The sequence below is a fragment of the Schistocerca gregaria genome, chromosome X (assembly GCF_023897955.1).
Source record: "Schistocerca gregaria isolate iqSchGreg1 chromosome X, iqSchGreg1.2, whole genome shotgun sequence".
NCBI lineage: Eukaryota > Metazoa > Arthropoda > Insecta > Orthoptera > Acrididae > Schistocerca > Schistocerca gregaria.
In genome coordinates, this window is record NC_064931.1 from 855,539,753 (window position 1) to 855,555,659 (window position 15,907).

General features: G+C 36.4%; 1 protein-coding gene across 1 annotated transcript in view; it reads left to right on the forward strand.

The window, feature by feature from the left end:
• The window catches only part of LOC126299594 (tyrosine-protein phosphatase 69D), a 365,347-nt gene that overhangs the window by 275,899 nt on the left and 73,541 nt on the right, over positions 1-15,907 (forward strand). The window contains exons 18-19 of the mRNA XM_049991615.1: positions 9,815-10,010; positions 14,269-14,404. Coding sequence (XP_049847572.1) covers positions 9,815-10,010; positions 14,269-14,404 — 332 coding nt within the window. The remainder of the gene's footprint in view (positions 1-9,814; positions 10,011-14,268; positions 14,405-15,907) is intronic.

Consider the following 15,907-nt stretch of genomic DNA (forward strand, 5'->3'; position numbering starts at 1 on the left):
ACACCTTAGGGGATAGATACAAGGTAGTGTTCATGCTGAAAGTAAATCAGAACCAGCATGAGACACTTCATTTGTTGGGGCTGGAGACGATCTTTAGATATCTTGGCAGGACATAGACATGCAGGCTATTGGGAACTTCAATATTAGTCAGGTAACATACTCCCTCTGGGAAATAGCTAGGTCAGAAAGGAGGGCCATTGTACCCTTAGGAAGTTTACCGGTGGTCTTGACTGGGATATATAAGGAGACTATATCAATAGCTGTTGAATGCACTGGGTGTACCTAGATGCAAATAAAGATATGCCTGCTTCCATAGTTCAAAGACCATACTTCATTCCTTTGGATGGCGCAGTACAGTGGTAAGATCCCATAATTAGTCATAATTGATAATTAGTCCAGACAACAAAGGAAAATTAGGGGGGAGGGGGGGGGGGGGGGGGGAATCATATGGGGGCAAATTTTTGCACAGTGCCTGGAGGGAGTGTGATGAACAACATGCTACAAATCCTAACCAATGGGATGTGAGTATGGGGGTGGATTTAAAGGTTACTTTTGTATGCTTTTCTCGAATAACTCAAAAACTGTGGCTTCTACTGAAAATGTGTCCCAGTACAAAATAGAACTACATTAAGTTTCCTTAAAAAAGAGTCCTATTCATTTTCTTCTGCAGGACAAAGTTTTCGCATTCAGGCGATTGAAAAATTGCAGATTTTTAAAAATATTATACAGTTTTAAACATGGCTGTTTCTCAGCAACCATTTATAATTTTCATGCATAGGAACTATATAGCCAACTGGTTGCAAATAACTGTTAGGTACATTGACCTAGGTTTTTGACACCTACTAAGGATGTCTTCATTGGAATGAAATTTTGATAAACCCTGTAAAATAATACATAGAAATTAAATATGACAAAAAAACACATTAAACAAGATGTCAATTGTTGTGACCTACAAAAGCTACTTGCATAAAATTACATTGTGAGAAAGCAATGGTCAGAGTTTAGAGCAGCTGTGTAAAAGTCAAAAATAAAAATGAAACACTTTCCAGCCTTGTCATGTATGCCCAGCTAGGAACACCATTAGACTGATTGGCCCAGTGGCTTACATTGCTGCCACAAAAACTATACAAGTTACATCATTTATTGGGTGCGTACAGTGACATGCCCATTTGAAACATTATAACAGAAATAGTTGAAAAACCAACAGTTTATTAGGACCTATTTCCTATAAAATTCATCATCTTCTCATTAAAAAATACGGATGCAAAGTTACTTTTTCCACTAACAATAATATGGAAAAAAAGCGTATTCACAATCTCAAGTCCCCAGTTGCTCCTGTACACAATTCAGGAGTGTATAAAATAACTGTCCCTGTTGTTATATAGGACAAACTGGAAGGTCTTTTAGTGTCAGGTATAAAGAACATTTATTGGAAAAAAGAGGCACTAATATACATAATTCCACTTTTGCTGATCATATCTTAATTTCTGGTCACAAATGAAAAAGCATTAAAGAAATTTCCATTTTACGTAGAAAAAAGAATGGTCATAGACTCGACGTACTCTAGAGCTGGAGTTTTTCAAGCATATCCCTAAGAATGATGGCCTCACCCTCAATGAACAGTTATAATTCGTAACAACAATTTTTTCAATGGTTTTAATACACTACTCGTGGAAGTTTGATTCCTCTATTTTTTACTCTATTTTTCTGCCTCTAGTTCAGAAACATCATTTTCTTCGAATCTTGTTGATGTGTACTACTATCGTTATCTTCATGTAGATATTTTTGGGATTGTACAGCTGTTTGTATAAATTTTGTGTGTTATTCTGCCCATTATGTAATGGTAATTTCTGTAAAGTGAAATAGATGGCTCTTATACTTCATCTACTTGACTACTGTGTATTTTCAAAAATGTATTAAGTTCTCTTTGTAATTTGTTTTTATAATTAACTGTTGTTTTTTTTAATTATTCCTGTTACAATGTTTAAACATGGACAACCGTGAAAAAACCCAGAAATTTTTTTCATCTGGGGGGAAAAAACCATGAAAAACCCGGGAATTTTTGGGAATTCTTGGAATTTTTTATTGTTTTAGTTTTCAGTTAAATTTTTGAATTTTTCTGTAGTAAGAACTGATACTCTAATAAAGAATATCACTGTATCCAACTGCTGCAGAATAAACTGCAGCATTAAACTATAAAAAAGAGAAAAAAATGAAAATAAAACTTGAGTTGCAAAGAAAATGGGCAATTTACAACAACAAAACAACATGCACACATAAGTGTCTGCGAACAGCAAAATGTGTCAAAGGCCTTAGGACGAAGAGTGTGCAATACTTTGTAACAATAAACTGCTTTCTGTTAGCATGACATCAGAACTGTTTACATTCAGTTCGTTTGAACAGTCGCCATCAGCCTCATGCGTATGCGCAGTTCAGTTGCATGTGAACATTTCGTTCTCGTGCTTCTGGCTAAGCCAGGTGCTAACAGGAAAAAATTTTCTGGTGCGTCTGAGCTGCCAGATTCACGCATGTGCCGAGCAGTCTGAGTTGTAGTGGCAAGGGGACTATTCTCCACATGATCTGTCTTTAGGTTTGATTTTGCTGTTTCCTCTTTGCTTACATCTCCTATGTCAAATGAAAACAAAACAGATTTCTGTGACCGATAGCTATCAAGTGAATTAAAATACATTCGCATAATTATGGAAGGAAAAACTATATTACTACTTTCAGTTTTCTGATTTTGTTTTGAAACTTCCTGGCAGATTAAAACTGTGTGCCTGACCGAGACTCGAACTCGGGACCTTTGCCTTTCGTGGGCAAGTGCTGTACCATCTGAGCTACCAAAGCACGACTCATGCCCGGTACTCACAGCTTTACTTCTAGGAGACAAGATGCTGGCGGGATTGATAGATAATTGAAAATAGAGCATTTTTCATCATCAGGTATGCGGTCCGAAAATGCATACTTATCCAGAAATCGAGGTAAGAAACTTTTACAACTGTCGCTTCTGTACCCACATGGTAAACACTTTTTCACCGACAGCACTGATAGTGCAACGGCCAATGTAACTGGCTGGGAATCGGAGAACCCGGGGTCGAATCTCGAAGAAACCTATCGGATGTTATTCTTTTCGTTTGTATTTTTCCATATCACAATTCATAGGGTTAGGAGGGTTGATAAGGTAAGTAAATAAATATGGAATGGTGATAATAAGGTAAGCAAATAAATTTCTCAAACCTCTTGGGATGGTAAGCAACTAAAATGTTACTCCAGGACACTTTACAATGGCTCTTCCAGTCACTGTTGTGTGTCCTCACTTTTCTTCGAACAACTAGAACGGATGGTAGTTGTCATATAAACATTCGAAACAAATATACTCACGGCACCAAGAACATCTAATGAATGCAATCTTTCGGCAGCTACACTGTTCCTTCCAAAGAGTCAGTGGAAAACAAACTTGGTTTACTTGTTAAAATATGTCTTTTTTTGGGGGGAATTAATTTTGATGCTTACCACGCAGATGATATCATTGCCTGAAAAATCGGTGCTGAAAGTTGGTTATGAATTATGCTGTGAATAGTTATTGCATCCATACGGTTGTGCAATTCCCACTGGGTTTCCAGAAGCACACTGCAATTCGGAAGCCTGTAAATAGTTTATAACCTGGCAATAGAAATAAATATCACACGGCTGGCACACGAGTGTGCAGTTTGGCGGTATTACTTTACCTGTGTACATTGGCTGATCCTCACCATCTATAAACATTGTGTGATATATTATTGTATTAATTTTTCCACTCCAGGAATCCAATATTAGACAAAACTTGTTATCAGAAACGTATGGTTTTAAAACATTCTCAAGAAATGTTCTGTAAATCACATTTGTCAGTTCCCGGGATTTGTAGCAGGTAATGTAAACATTTTTCAACGAGTTGGTTAAACTATTGACCTCTATTATAACCCGAGGACCAAATGTAACATTCGTTTCTTGTAAACACAGGAAAACCTTGGGCACAGTTTACCAGAGGCTGTGATGGCATATTGCGCCGTGTACAAATGTGTTAGTTTGTTTTTACTACCAACTGCGACAATGGTTCATTTTTCTCCCTTATGTGATGACGTGCGTTGAATGTTCACCTGATACTCGCATCCTGTTTAATCGGTGTTGATCATGTATTCATGATTAAAACCGGTCATAAGTGACGCCGTTTGCATGCTGAAAAGTGTCTCCACTTTCTGTATATCTTCTATATTTTGTACCTCCTTATGAGACATTAATTTAGTGACATGCCGTTGATGAATTTTATACTCCGATATGAAATTTCTTGCCCAAGATAATGATACAGCAAATGTAAAATCCTTGTTGGCTGTATATTGAAGCGCTGCACCTACAGTCCGTTCCTGAAGTATTCTCGTTGTTCCATTCTCTTTATGACAACGAGATTCGACAAATCGGTCGTATGTCCACTTATTTACGTCTGGTATTTGTTGTATTTTGTCCCTCCATTAACGATATCAGTTTCCCACAATTTCAAGTCCTCCTTCCTTTTCAGGGCTGTTGTTGCTCCATTCTTTTGCAGTGTTTGTAAGTTCCAATTCGGATGATTCCTGGCTAGCGCTACCACCTTTACTTTTGCTTCAAGGGGTATAGCGCCGTAGTTCAATCGTTTAGTAACCTGTTCATAATACCCATTGGGAACAGATGAAGCACATAATCCCAGTCACATGTAGAGTTCCAAAGTGTTATGACCATTTTGCGATTCATTAGTCGGGATACCTTCCACTGATTCACCTTCTGCTTTGTCTTCATGGTAAAGTATTTCAGTATCAACAAAAGTCAGCTCCAAAAATCGCTCAATGATAACCGCTCCTATCAATCTGAAACGCTAGGAAACAGAACTGCCTACTTCCAGTAGTGCTTTGGTAATGTATCTGTCTTGCAACACTTTTACAAACCAAAACACAGCATCAGTAACTTCCCGCTTGCCATCATCTGTGACAGGCTCCCAACTATATTTTACAAGGCTAGTCGAAGGGTGTACATCCTCCAATATTCAGATTATGCACCCAAAACAATAACTAGTTACTACAGCATAAACAGACGAGCTAATTACTACAAACTACATAAAGTACTTGCGGTATGTTACTTACAGAAGAACACTGTATTGATTCATAAAATGTATTTCATTTGGTTCATTAACGATGGAAGAAGCACTACATGTATCCACGAGGTTCACGGCATCCTAATCACGGAAAACAACTCTTTCTGAGTGACTTTTATATGGCTCGTGCTGGACACCTTCACTCTTCCAGGTTCACAACTACGATATGACGAAGGGGCAACTGGGACAACATTACTCTCCCTGCGTGCATTCTGTCTCTTGCCTCACTGTAAACAAGCATCACATGGTTGGCTATCTGTGATCCCTCGTGAGGAATTTGCAGCACTCTTAATCAGAGTTGTTTTTATGTGACAAGGCTTAAAAGTTTGATACTTTACTAACCCACGGCATTTGGAAAATAGTTTGCCTACCTTATTATTATCATTCCTTATTGATTTACTTACCTTATTAACCTTCCTATCCCTATCAATTGAGATATGGAAAAAAAAAACAAAAAGAATAACATCCGATAGGTTTCTTCGAGATTTGAACCCGGTTTCTCTGATTCCCAGCCAGTTACCTTGGCTGTTGTACTATCTGCGCTATCGGCGAAAAGCGTTTACCATGTGAGTACAGAATCGGCAGTTGTAAAAGTTTCTTTCCTAGATTTCTGGAAAAGTTTGCGTTTGCGAACCCCATACCTGATGATGAAAAATGCTCTATTTACAATTATCTATCAATCCCTACAATTTTGAGTCAATTGCTCGTCATAACCTTTAGGGGTGATTTTCTCAAAATTGCGGGGATGTTGACCCAAAATATCTTAAGAGTCCTTCGTTTTAGGTTGTACACTAGCAACCTGCCAAATTTGAGCAAAATCGGTTGGCCGTGTCTGAGGCCTTCCCCTTGTTAGAGCCTTAATCAGGGGAGGCTTGTTCTTAAGGGTCAAAGGGGCCCAACCTTGTTTGCTGTATGTTTTTCAATATTATATCAGACAGATTGAGCATGACATGACCTTGATGTAGTACAAGTGACAGAGACCAGAGGTAATCAGGCCCAGTTTCCATTGCAGAGACACTATGTTACTCTGAGCTGCCAGTAGCCAAGCCATGCCTCACCCCACTACCCTCAGCATGTCCTTCACAGTTTAAAACCTGTTTACCTTTCCTCGCCCTATTCATCCAGTGCCACAGGTCAGTGCCAGATAACCCATACTCCCTCCACACCCCTGGCTCATAAAACTGCAGTCAAAGTGAGGTGACCAAGCAGTTTTTCTTTTTTCACTTTGCCTCTCACTGTAGCATACTGCAGGGACAGCTCGTATGAACTCCCATTTCCCCACAGCCCAGATAACCTTACTGTCACTGTCCCCTCCTCGCCCACTTGTCTGCTTGTCTACACAACGTTAGTGTGCAAGCTGTGAGAGCCCCTAACCAGAGCCATACAAAGGTGATCCTGCACCCCCTGACAGAATTGCCAAAGCTTCCCCTTCCCCAGAAAAACTCTCTTTCTGCAATTTTTTTCATGCAGGTATAGGACATTTTGTAATTTGTAAGGTAGTTTTAATAAAATGAAGCTTTATTGAAAAAATATTACTTAAATGAGCTTATAGATGAAAAGTACTGCACGCAACAAATTAAATGTATCATCTTAGTGAATAATTACAAATTGTACAAGCTTCTTAAATGAATAAAATGTGAAACAAAATTTATGTCTTATTGTTTGTGACAGCTACTGTACATTGATTTGTAGATGATGTATAATAAAGAACATATTTTATTAGCTCGTGTTAAATTATTAATTGTTTATAAATCGTTAATAGGAAGTAAAAGGAAAAAAGTCTATAATTCAGTGTTGAGAACACATTCTTTTCCAAGAATTGTGTTGGTGTTATAATTTTCCTTCCCGTTTCCTTGCTTTGGGCACAGGAAACTCGTTGATTATGTTATTGAAGTCAAATTTAGCAGCTGTGTCATATTCCATTGACAAGGTAGCTGAATTTGACAGTTTGCTTCACATATACTCGAACATAAGTAGTTTTTTTATCATCTTTAATTTGCTAAAACTGCTTTGAAATTGTCACAAATATCCTCAAAGCTATTTCAATGTTTATATACATATCTCTTAATCCATATGTCGAAAACAAAAAATTCATAATATCCAAATGGGAATCTGTGTCAGTGCTCTTCATCGACTCTTTCTACTGGAATCTGAAAGCAACTGTTTTGTTAACTAACTCTTTTATATTAATAATTCTGTTATATTTGGCACCAAAAAATTGCTGCATATTTTTCAAAATAATATCCAGATCTCTCATTTAATGTTTTTGTGTAGGAAATTAAAGTGAAATGAAGTGATTGTTACTTGTTAGGCCTGTTTCCTGTTTCACTTATTATTGTGTCAAATATTTTGGAGCAGTTTAACTTAAACAGTTTCACTCCAGTCCTCAGTTGGCAGAAATTGGCAAAAATAGGAAGCCTACAGTTAAACAGCATAGTATTTGCTTCAAGACCAGGTGACCAACCTTAGAGATCTTACAGTACTGTAGCAATGTACCAGCAAAAACGCCATTGTTGATATGTGATAGCTGTGTAGGCAGTAGCTGTATGAATTGTGTGTACTGCTGACATATAACTCAAGTCATGTAAGGGAGTTCTGCATCCCCCCCCCCCCCCCACCCCCTCCTCCTCCTTCCTCATACTGTACTGTCCTATTGCTATTAATCAACAGAAAATGTGCAAACAGCAAGTGGTGCCATCTCTCAGTAGTGATCTATATTCTGGAGCTCTGTCATTGCATCTCAGGTATTCTTATAGTGATTTTAAAATTATTGAACTAGATTGTTTGCTAAAATTGCACTTTAGTTTAATAAATATGAAAAAGAAGTTAGAAATGAAGAGCTTAGGCTCAAATCAACCACTACAATATTATGCACAAAAAGGCACTTCTGTGTATACTTTATTATTAGGTACAGTATTTCCTGGATTAAGCCTGTATTCATAACTTTATAATTATCATTTTTACTATTTTTCTAGTGTTTTTTAAGCAGTATGACATAAATGAAGGTTATATAACAAACAATTTGGAGCAAGGCCATTATAAAACTTATTGACTTTTTATGTGGACCCCACCACTGGAAATGAGCACCATCCACCACTAGCCTTAATAAAAATCGTATTTTGAACAATGAAATGTCATTGTCTCTTCCACAACATTTGACATTTGTGTGTCCAGTGTTCAAATTATTTTGTTACATTGCAGTTAAGTTATTACTGCCTCACCTTCCTTAACACATGATCCATAGATACTGATCTCAACTAGTAAAACTTTGGTTATGCAAAGTAAATTTTTGAGTAGTTACTACATATGTTTATACTGTGTGTCCACACATAACTACCATTTTGTAACTCCATATGAAGAAAATCTGTCTTAATACATTATTCAATAGACCCTTCCTGTTCTACGTCATTTCACAATCCTTATTTGTTTCTGGCAGTTTCCATTTTATTGTCATTTGTTGTATGCTTGTGGTAGATAACTTTAGAGTTCACAAGTATCCAATCTTACACCAGTTAGTGCCATACCCTCCCAAACCCTACCTTTGATGCTATCACCAGCAACATAAGTTAGTGTAAAGTACAATATTATTTTGATATATCATCTATAGACAATCATGATTGCCAAAGTAGTTTCAAAAATTAATTTTCCAACACTATCACAAATAGTGTTTCAGATGACTGGTTTTGTCCATCTCTTATGGCCATCTTCAGATCCAGTTGTGCATAAGAGGACCTTGCTGGTTTCATGTGCTACATATACTGTATATCAGAAAAGTTATTTCATACTAAGAGATCTCTTGGTTTTGCCATCTTCTCTGTAACTGACATAGTTATTGTTGCGGTGTATTGTTCTCATAATTCTGAGGAAAGAGGCATGATTATTTCTCTTAGTCATTTTACATTGAAAACATTGTACTCTGCTAATAACTTCTGTATCATCTATCAGTTACTAAGAGGAATATTCAGGTATAACTTTAGATGTTTACTCTGAAATTTGTGCTTTAGCCCATGTAATTAACATTTATAGAGCTTTGAAAACTAGTGTGTCCAAACAGGCATGCCATAAAAATTGCCGCGATGACAATACCACTGGACGCTTTACATGTTTTCAACCAGTTCTTTCTAAGTTTTCAGTAAGTATTTATCTGCGTTCTAAGTGACTGCACCTGCAGTAAGCCACTACCGCCAAGTCACTTACCCATTATAGAGATGGACACTGGGTTGGAATGTTCTTTAAACACTCAATTTCAGATTCAACTGGTACATTTTAATATCACTTACAAATAGCTATGTGCAAACCTTTCAAAATGGTCTCTGTGAACAGTAGGCTAAATCTATAGTTGGACTAATTTGAGGAAATTTCTGGTGTTACTTCCATTTTTGTGGGAATTATATATTTCCTAATGAATCGTATTAGATTTGTTTCCACATTTTAACCATGATAAACTAAAAGCACTTGGAAGCAATGTGGGATATCAGAAGTAGATATTCATGTTGCTATACTTTATTCAGAGAATACAGGGTACAAGTGGTAGTTGCTTGTAAAAAAGCTGCTGTTCTTGCCCCAATATTTTAGGTCATCTTTCAACAACTACTGACATGTTGGAGTCTGTCAGGAGGAAGTGGAAGACTTATGTATTTCTTATTTGTTTAGATTACATTATTCGTGAGCTGAGAATGTACCGAACATGTAGTGGGAAGGACAGAGAAGAAAGAAGCATAGTTCAATACCATTATCTTGTATGGAAGGATTTCATGGCACCAGAACATCCATCAGGAATTCTGAAATTTATCAAGCGATTAAATGAAGCATATTCATTGGAGAAGGGCCCTATTTTAGTCCATTGCAGGTAGGAATCACATGGCTACTCAATTTTAAATTTTCTTTTATTTTATACATTTCTTTTGTTTTTCATTTTCTTTTTCATTAAATGAACTTATAGATATCAATCTTCATTCTTTTTTTCAGCTCACTTGTTCATTACATGAAAAAAAATATTTCTTATCCTTTTCATGTCTATGTTTTTATGATAAATAATTTTAAACCTTTTCAAAAATACATCTTGTAAACTAATTTTTTTGTGATTTGTAAGTTTAGGAATCTGAATTTAATTCATTGAATACACTTAAAGATAATAATGATCACATAAGATAAAATGAAGTGAAATACAAAGTGTTATCAGAAATTACAGCCATTTATTTTACAGAGGAAACATTGAGCCTATCTAAGGCCCACAAATGAGGAGCTGAACAGTACAGATCAGGGAAAAAAGCTCTTCTTTTAAGAGTGCTGGTGTAGTAGGTGGGAAAAATGTGAAAGTGACATGGATTAAGGAGGGTGTGGGTTAGGGGCATGATGAAGGGGGGGGGGGGGGGGGGGAGGCAGAGGAAGCTCACACATGTTTAGAGAAACTCTAACAAAGAACAGAGTAATTTTCTTTACACCAGCTCCTTTTTACAATCATATATAATCAGCAACTCTTTGCACTTTAGTTGCTGCTCAAAAATGTTGTTACAAGTGGCTTTTGTTTTATATTTTGCTAGATACATTTAATCAAAATAACACAGTCACCTTTTTGCTGCTGCTTCATGTTCATAGCTCGTCATAGGGCATTTACACATTTTCACTAGAAACTATGTACATTGTTGAGCTCCCTTCTGTCTCTAGTTGTAACTGAAATGGCAATGCTTTCCAACGAAAAAGATTTTATTTTCGTTCTCTAATAAAATGCAGGCATTATTTTACTCCAGTAAACCTAGTATCACAAAAAATGGCATTTACAGCAGCAGAATGGCAATGTGGATATAAGGTACTTGGCTGTCCTTGTACCCCTTACCAAAAGGTATGAGATGTTGCCCATTGCTGGAAGTATATCTCAGCTGGCATCTGTGCCTCCCTTCATTAATCACACCGACACCAAAATGTAATAAGAAAGCAGGGACTGAAGAATAAAAATCTGTTCTCTGAAACCCTTCCAGTCAAGATGATCAAACTACATTTTGTACTTGGAATCATCACATGGATACCATACTGGTAGATGCAGAAATGTGTGATTGTGATATTGAAAATCAACTAAGTTGATCCTGTGCTGAACTTAGGTTGGTGAACAATAATGGGTGGAAAGGTTAGGTAGTTGTGTTGTCTCCAAAACATGTTAACAGGGGGGGAAATTCAGGAAAGTTTCGAAAAAAAAATTGAAAGTAGTTTCGAAAAAAAAATTGAAAGTAGTTTCGAAAAAAAAATTGAAAAAAGTTTCGAAAAAAAATTGAAAAAAGTTTCGAAAAAAAATTTTTCGAAAACAGTTTCGAAAAAAATCTCGAAAAAAATGCGTGTAAATGTATTCAAAGGACTGGTTATGTACTGGCAGGTTATGAAAATGAGGCTAACAATTGTTTGATGAAGAAATAATAACGTTGTGCAGATGGATATGTGTGTGTGTGTGCGAGCGAGTGTACACCTGTCCTTTTTTCCCCCTAAGGTAAGTCTTTCCACTCCCGGGATTGGAATGACTCCTTACCCTCTCCCTTAAAACCCACATCCTTTCGTCTTTCCCTCTCCTTCCCTCTTTCCTGAAGAAGCAACCGTCGGTTGCGAAAGCTAGAAATTCTGTGTGTGTGTTTGTGTGTTTTATTTATTGTGCCTATCTACCGGCGCTTTCCCGCTTGGTAAGTCTTGGAATCTTTGTTTTTAATATATTTTTCCCATGTGGAAGTTTCTTTCTATTTTATTTACATCATCATGAAAATTAACTAAAACTGATAAAGTGTAACTGACAGGATACCAGTTCAAGACTATGTAGATTATTCAAAAGACTTGATCCCCTTGTAGCAGCAGTATCCTATTTCACCAGGACAATAAAGTGTTCAGAGTGATCATAAAAAAATTGTATACCATCACCATGTTGAAGATCAATCATTGGACAAATTAACATAACCTAAAATCTATATCACTGACATCAATTTGTTATAGACTTAGAGGACATTTTTTACCCCCGTACTACCAATTTTTTTTATGGAGAATGAACATAGATACCATAAGGAACATTTCTGTGAAAATCAACTTGCTCTGTTCATCCATGTGATGCAGAAAGTAATAGACAATTATACCTTGGTAAATTTTGTGTGCCTTGCCTTCCAGGAGACATTCCAAACCCCTACTTAGTGATCAAAATATGACCTTAAAGAATACAAGACATGTTTTGTGGTAATATTGATGACTTCTTAGCATATAGAACTCAACATGTTGTTGTTATTAACAAGCAGGAATTGTCAGATTTAAAAGTAACTTTGGATGTGCCCCAAGTAAATGAGATAGGACTGTTACTGTTCGTGATATAACCTGCTGGAATATGCAGTAAATGGGCAAGAGTTACGTTAAACATAGTGAGCATATATACACTTCAAACTGATAAAGTTATTCTCTGAGAAATACACATATGTATTTAAGTCAAGAGATTGTATGTAGGATGCAGCATTACTCAAATGAAAGTAATACCACAAAGCCATGAGACACTGGACTCTCATTTGGGCAAGTGTGGCTCCTATCCCCAATTGGTCTTTCAGATTGGGGTTTTCATTGGTTTCCTTGTACTGTGAAGATGAATGTCAGGACACTTCCTTTGAAAAGGGTGTAAGCAATTCTCTTCCCCATCTTTCTTGTATCCAAACTAGTAGTCTGTCTCCATCGACTTCATTGTTGTCTAGATATTAGACCCTTTATTTTTACCACAAACGTGCAGAAGCTGCCAAAATATGGATTTTTACAAATTTCAAACTAGTCATGGTGTGTTTATAAAGGAAGATTTGAAGCAAATTTATATCCACTAATTTTAAGTTCACATTAATGCCTCATATAGTGATGGGCATGTTCATAACAAATTATTGTGTAAGTAGTAGAAGTATTTTCAAATGGAATATGTTAATTATTATTTATTTTTCCTGCTTCTGTGACATCAATAGGATATATAGGTACTAGAGAACCAGGTGCACTAGCTGCAATGTACTTGACAAGTTATTGATAGTATCTGTTTTAAATATCAGTCATTTTGATTTTGAGAAATTGATGTCAGTGTGAAGCCACACACAATACACATCTGCAGATCTTGGAGACCTTCACAACATAACTGTGATACTTATTTATTTATTTCATGTTCCGTAGATCCTGGAAGAGTGAATTGTAAGGATATGGAACGTGTCAAATTGTACATAGTTCAAGCATAACATACATACAATAAACATCACAGTGTGTTGGTTTTAGATTTGATTTTGTGTTACTAGCACATGAATGAATACCAACATTTACAGTTACATTGATATCACATTCCGCTAACATTACTGGATTTTTCAAAGAAAATAAAAATTGCCTTGTGGAACAATCATTTCTGAATATGTAATAGATGTTTATTGTAAAAACAACAACATAGTGTGGTATAAGCCTGGTCTTGATTACATATAACCTTCATCTGCGAAAACTGAATACTCTTGTTAATTTTTAACTTTCACCACATTACCTGTTTTTATGATCACTGTGTAATATTTATCATAAACAACTGAGAAAGAGAATCTCCACAAATACTACATTGTTATGTGCAACAAGTACAAAGGTGAAATAAAATTATGTTGTTACTGTGAGAGGTAGTCATCAAGTTTTAATAATCACATCGAAAAATAAAATTACGTGGTCAGTTTTTGTTGGTGTGTTCGCAGGTTCATGTCTGCAGTGATGGTACATATTGACATCCCCATACCGCAGTACTGCAGCATGCCACTAGGGAAGCTAAAACAAAAAAGCACAGCCTTGTAATAAAGTGGAAGTGGGCTGTGCTATTTTGTTTGGCTCCTCTTAGTGGTGTGCGGAGGTACTGTGACTCAGGGACTTCAGTGTGTACCAAGACTGCTGTCACGTGCAAGTAATTAATTATGTAGCTTTATTTTTCAAAGATGAAAATAAAAATGTTTGGACTACCCCTCACATTTAATACTTTGGCACTAACGTTTTCATAAGTTTTCTTTTTATGCCCTCTTAGCAGAAAATATTATTTTTGCCGCAGTATTTGAACACCAAGCAGTGCAAGCACCTAAAATGCATTTCTCATGTTTAATTTGCAGTGCTGGTGTCGGTCGTACAGGTACTCTCGTAGCTCTAGATTCCCTGTTGTTACAGTTACAAGAGGAAGGACAAGTTGCAATATTTAATACTGTTTGTGACTTGAGGCATCAGCGTAATTTCTTGGTGCAGTCACTGGTAAGAAATCATGATTCTATATATTTTTCTTAAATGAATGTACTGACTACTTTTGTGTGAGTATCTGTTATATATAAAGAATGTAAGAAGGAAATAAAGTGTTGTGGGATATGGTTGTCCATGTACTGAACTGAGATGTAGCTATGCATTAAGTCTGATCATGTATAGGGCATCCTAAATTAAATGAATAGGAGTGAAAATAAGTTTTCAGTTGTTCTTATATCTTGTAACATTCAACTAAAAATAGTATTTTTGTTGTTGGTGAATCCGACAGGGGCGGCTTCGGGGGTAGTGTCACTGCGCTGTGGCACCACTTGTATAAAAAGAAAGAAAGGAAAATCTATGTGAATTGCACATGAAACATTGTTTTGGAGTATGTATTTTCTGATTTGAAGAGGGGCGTTTTGCCACACGTGCTCTTGTTGTAGTTTTCTGAAACTTGGAGCCAACTGCAGATTGGCCCCGTCTGTCGTCCTAAGCACTGTGTGAAAGGCTGGGCCATCGGTTTGTACACGTTCCTTCTGGTGAGGATGGAGCCACAGCTGGTCTGACTCAGAGCTTTACATTCCTTCCGCCAGAGAGCAGTAAAGTGCAGAACCTGTAGAAGCACGTATGCCATATAGCGATTATGCTAGAACACATCGGGGCAGAAACCTCTTGTAATCCAGTCTTACACTCTTTCTGCAAGTTAATGTTAATGCATTTGTAAATGCAAGTTATGCTTAATTAAATCAAATACAGGAATATTACACTTAAATATCATTATAAATAGCTGTATATAACTTGAATATAATTATGCCCATAGATTTTGAAAGCAAGAGGCATTATTTCAATATTGGTATGTTTCACAGCAGCAGGGCTGTTGGTACAGAACAAAGAACTAACATATTCACCACATATTGAGCATCTGTTTGCCAAACATCACTGTAGTATTTCCGTTTATACTTATGTTTGTGTAATACAGTTCTCTACAAACATGTTGCAGTTATTGTGAGGTCAGGTAATTGACCTATATAGCTATGTGCACAGTATTGCCTGTATGTGAAAATTCAGTTGATTGTGAAAATAGCAAACATGAACAAAATAAGGTAGTTATTAAAAACACTACTTAGCAACAGGACTGTCTGTGAAAAAATTCAGACAAAAACATTAGATAGGCCACTCTTCAATTTGAATCTGCCTCAGCAAACAAAAAATCGATGCCATAAGTTCAATCCAGAAATTTACCAAAAGAACAATTGGATTTGTGAAGAAAGCAATGCTATTTTTTGTTTTCCGTGTATGTTATTTTGTGGAGATGTTCATTGGTGTAAGGCCGGAATAACTGATGTTGGGCATATGTGGTCTAAAAAGAAAGTAAATGAAATGTCATAATGATACATGAATAATGTGCTTAGTTTTTAATTTCTAGACAAAACCATCATTCAGCAGAAATTAGATTCACAATAATAGACAAACAATTGACATCCACAAGAAACATGTAGAAAAGAATAGATATATATT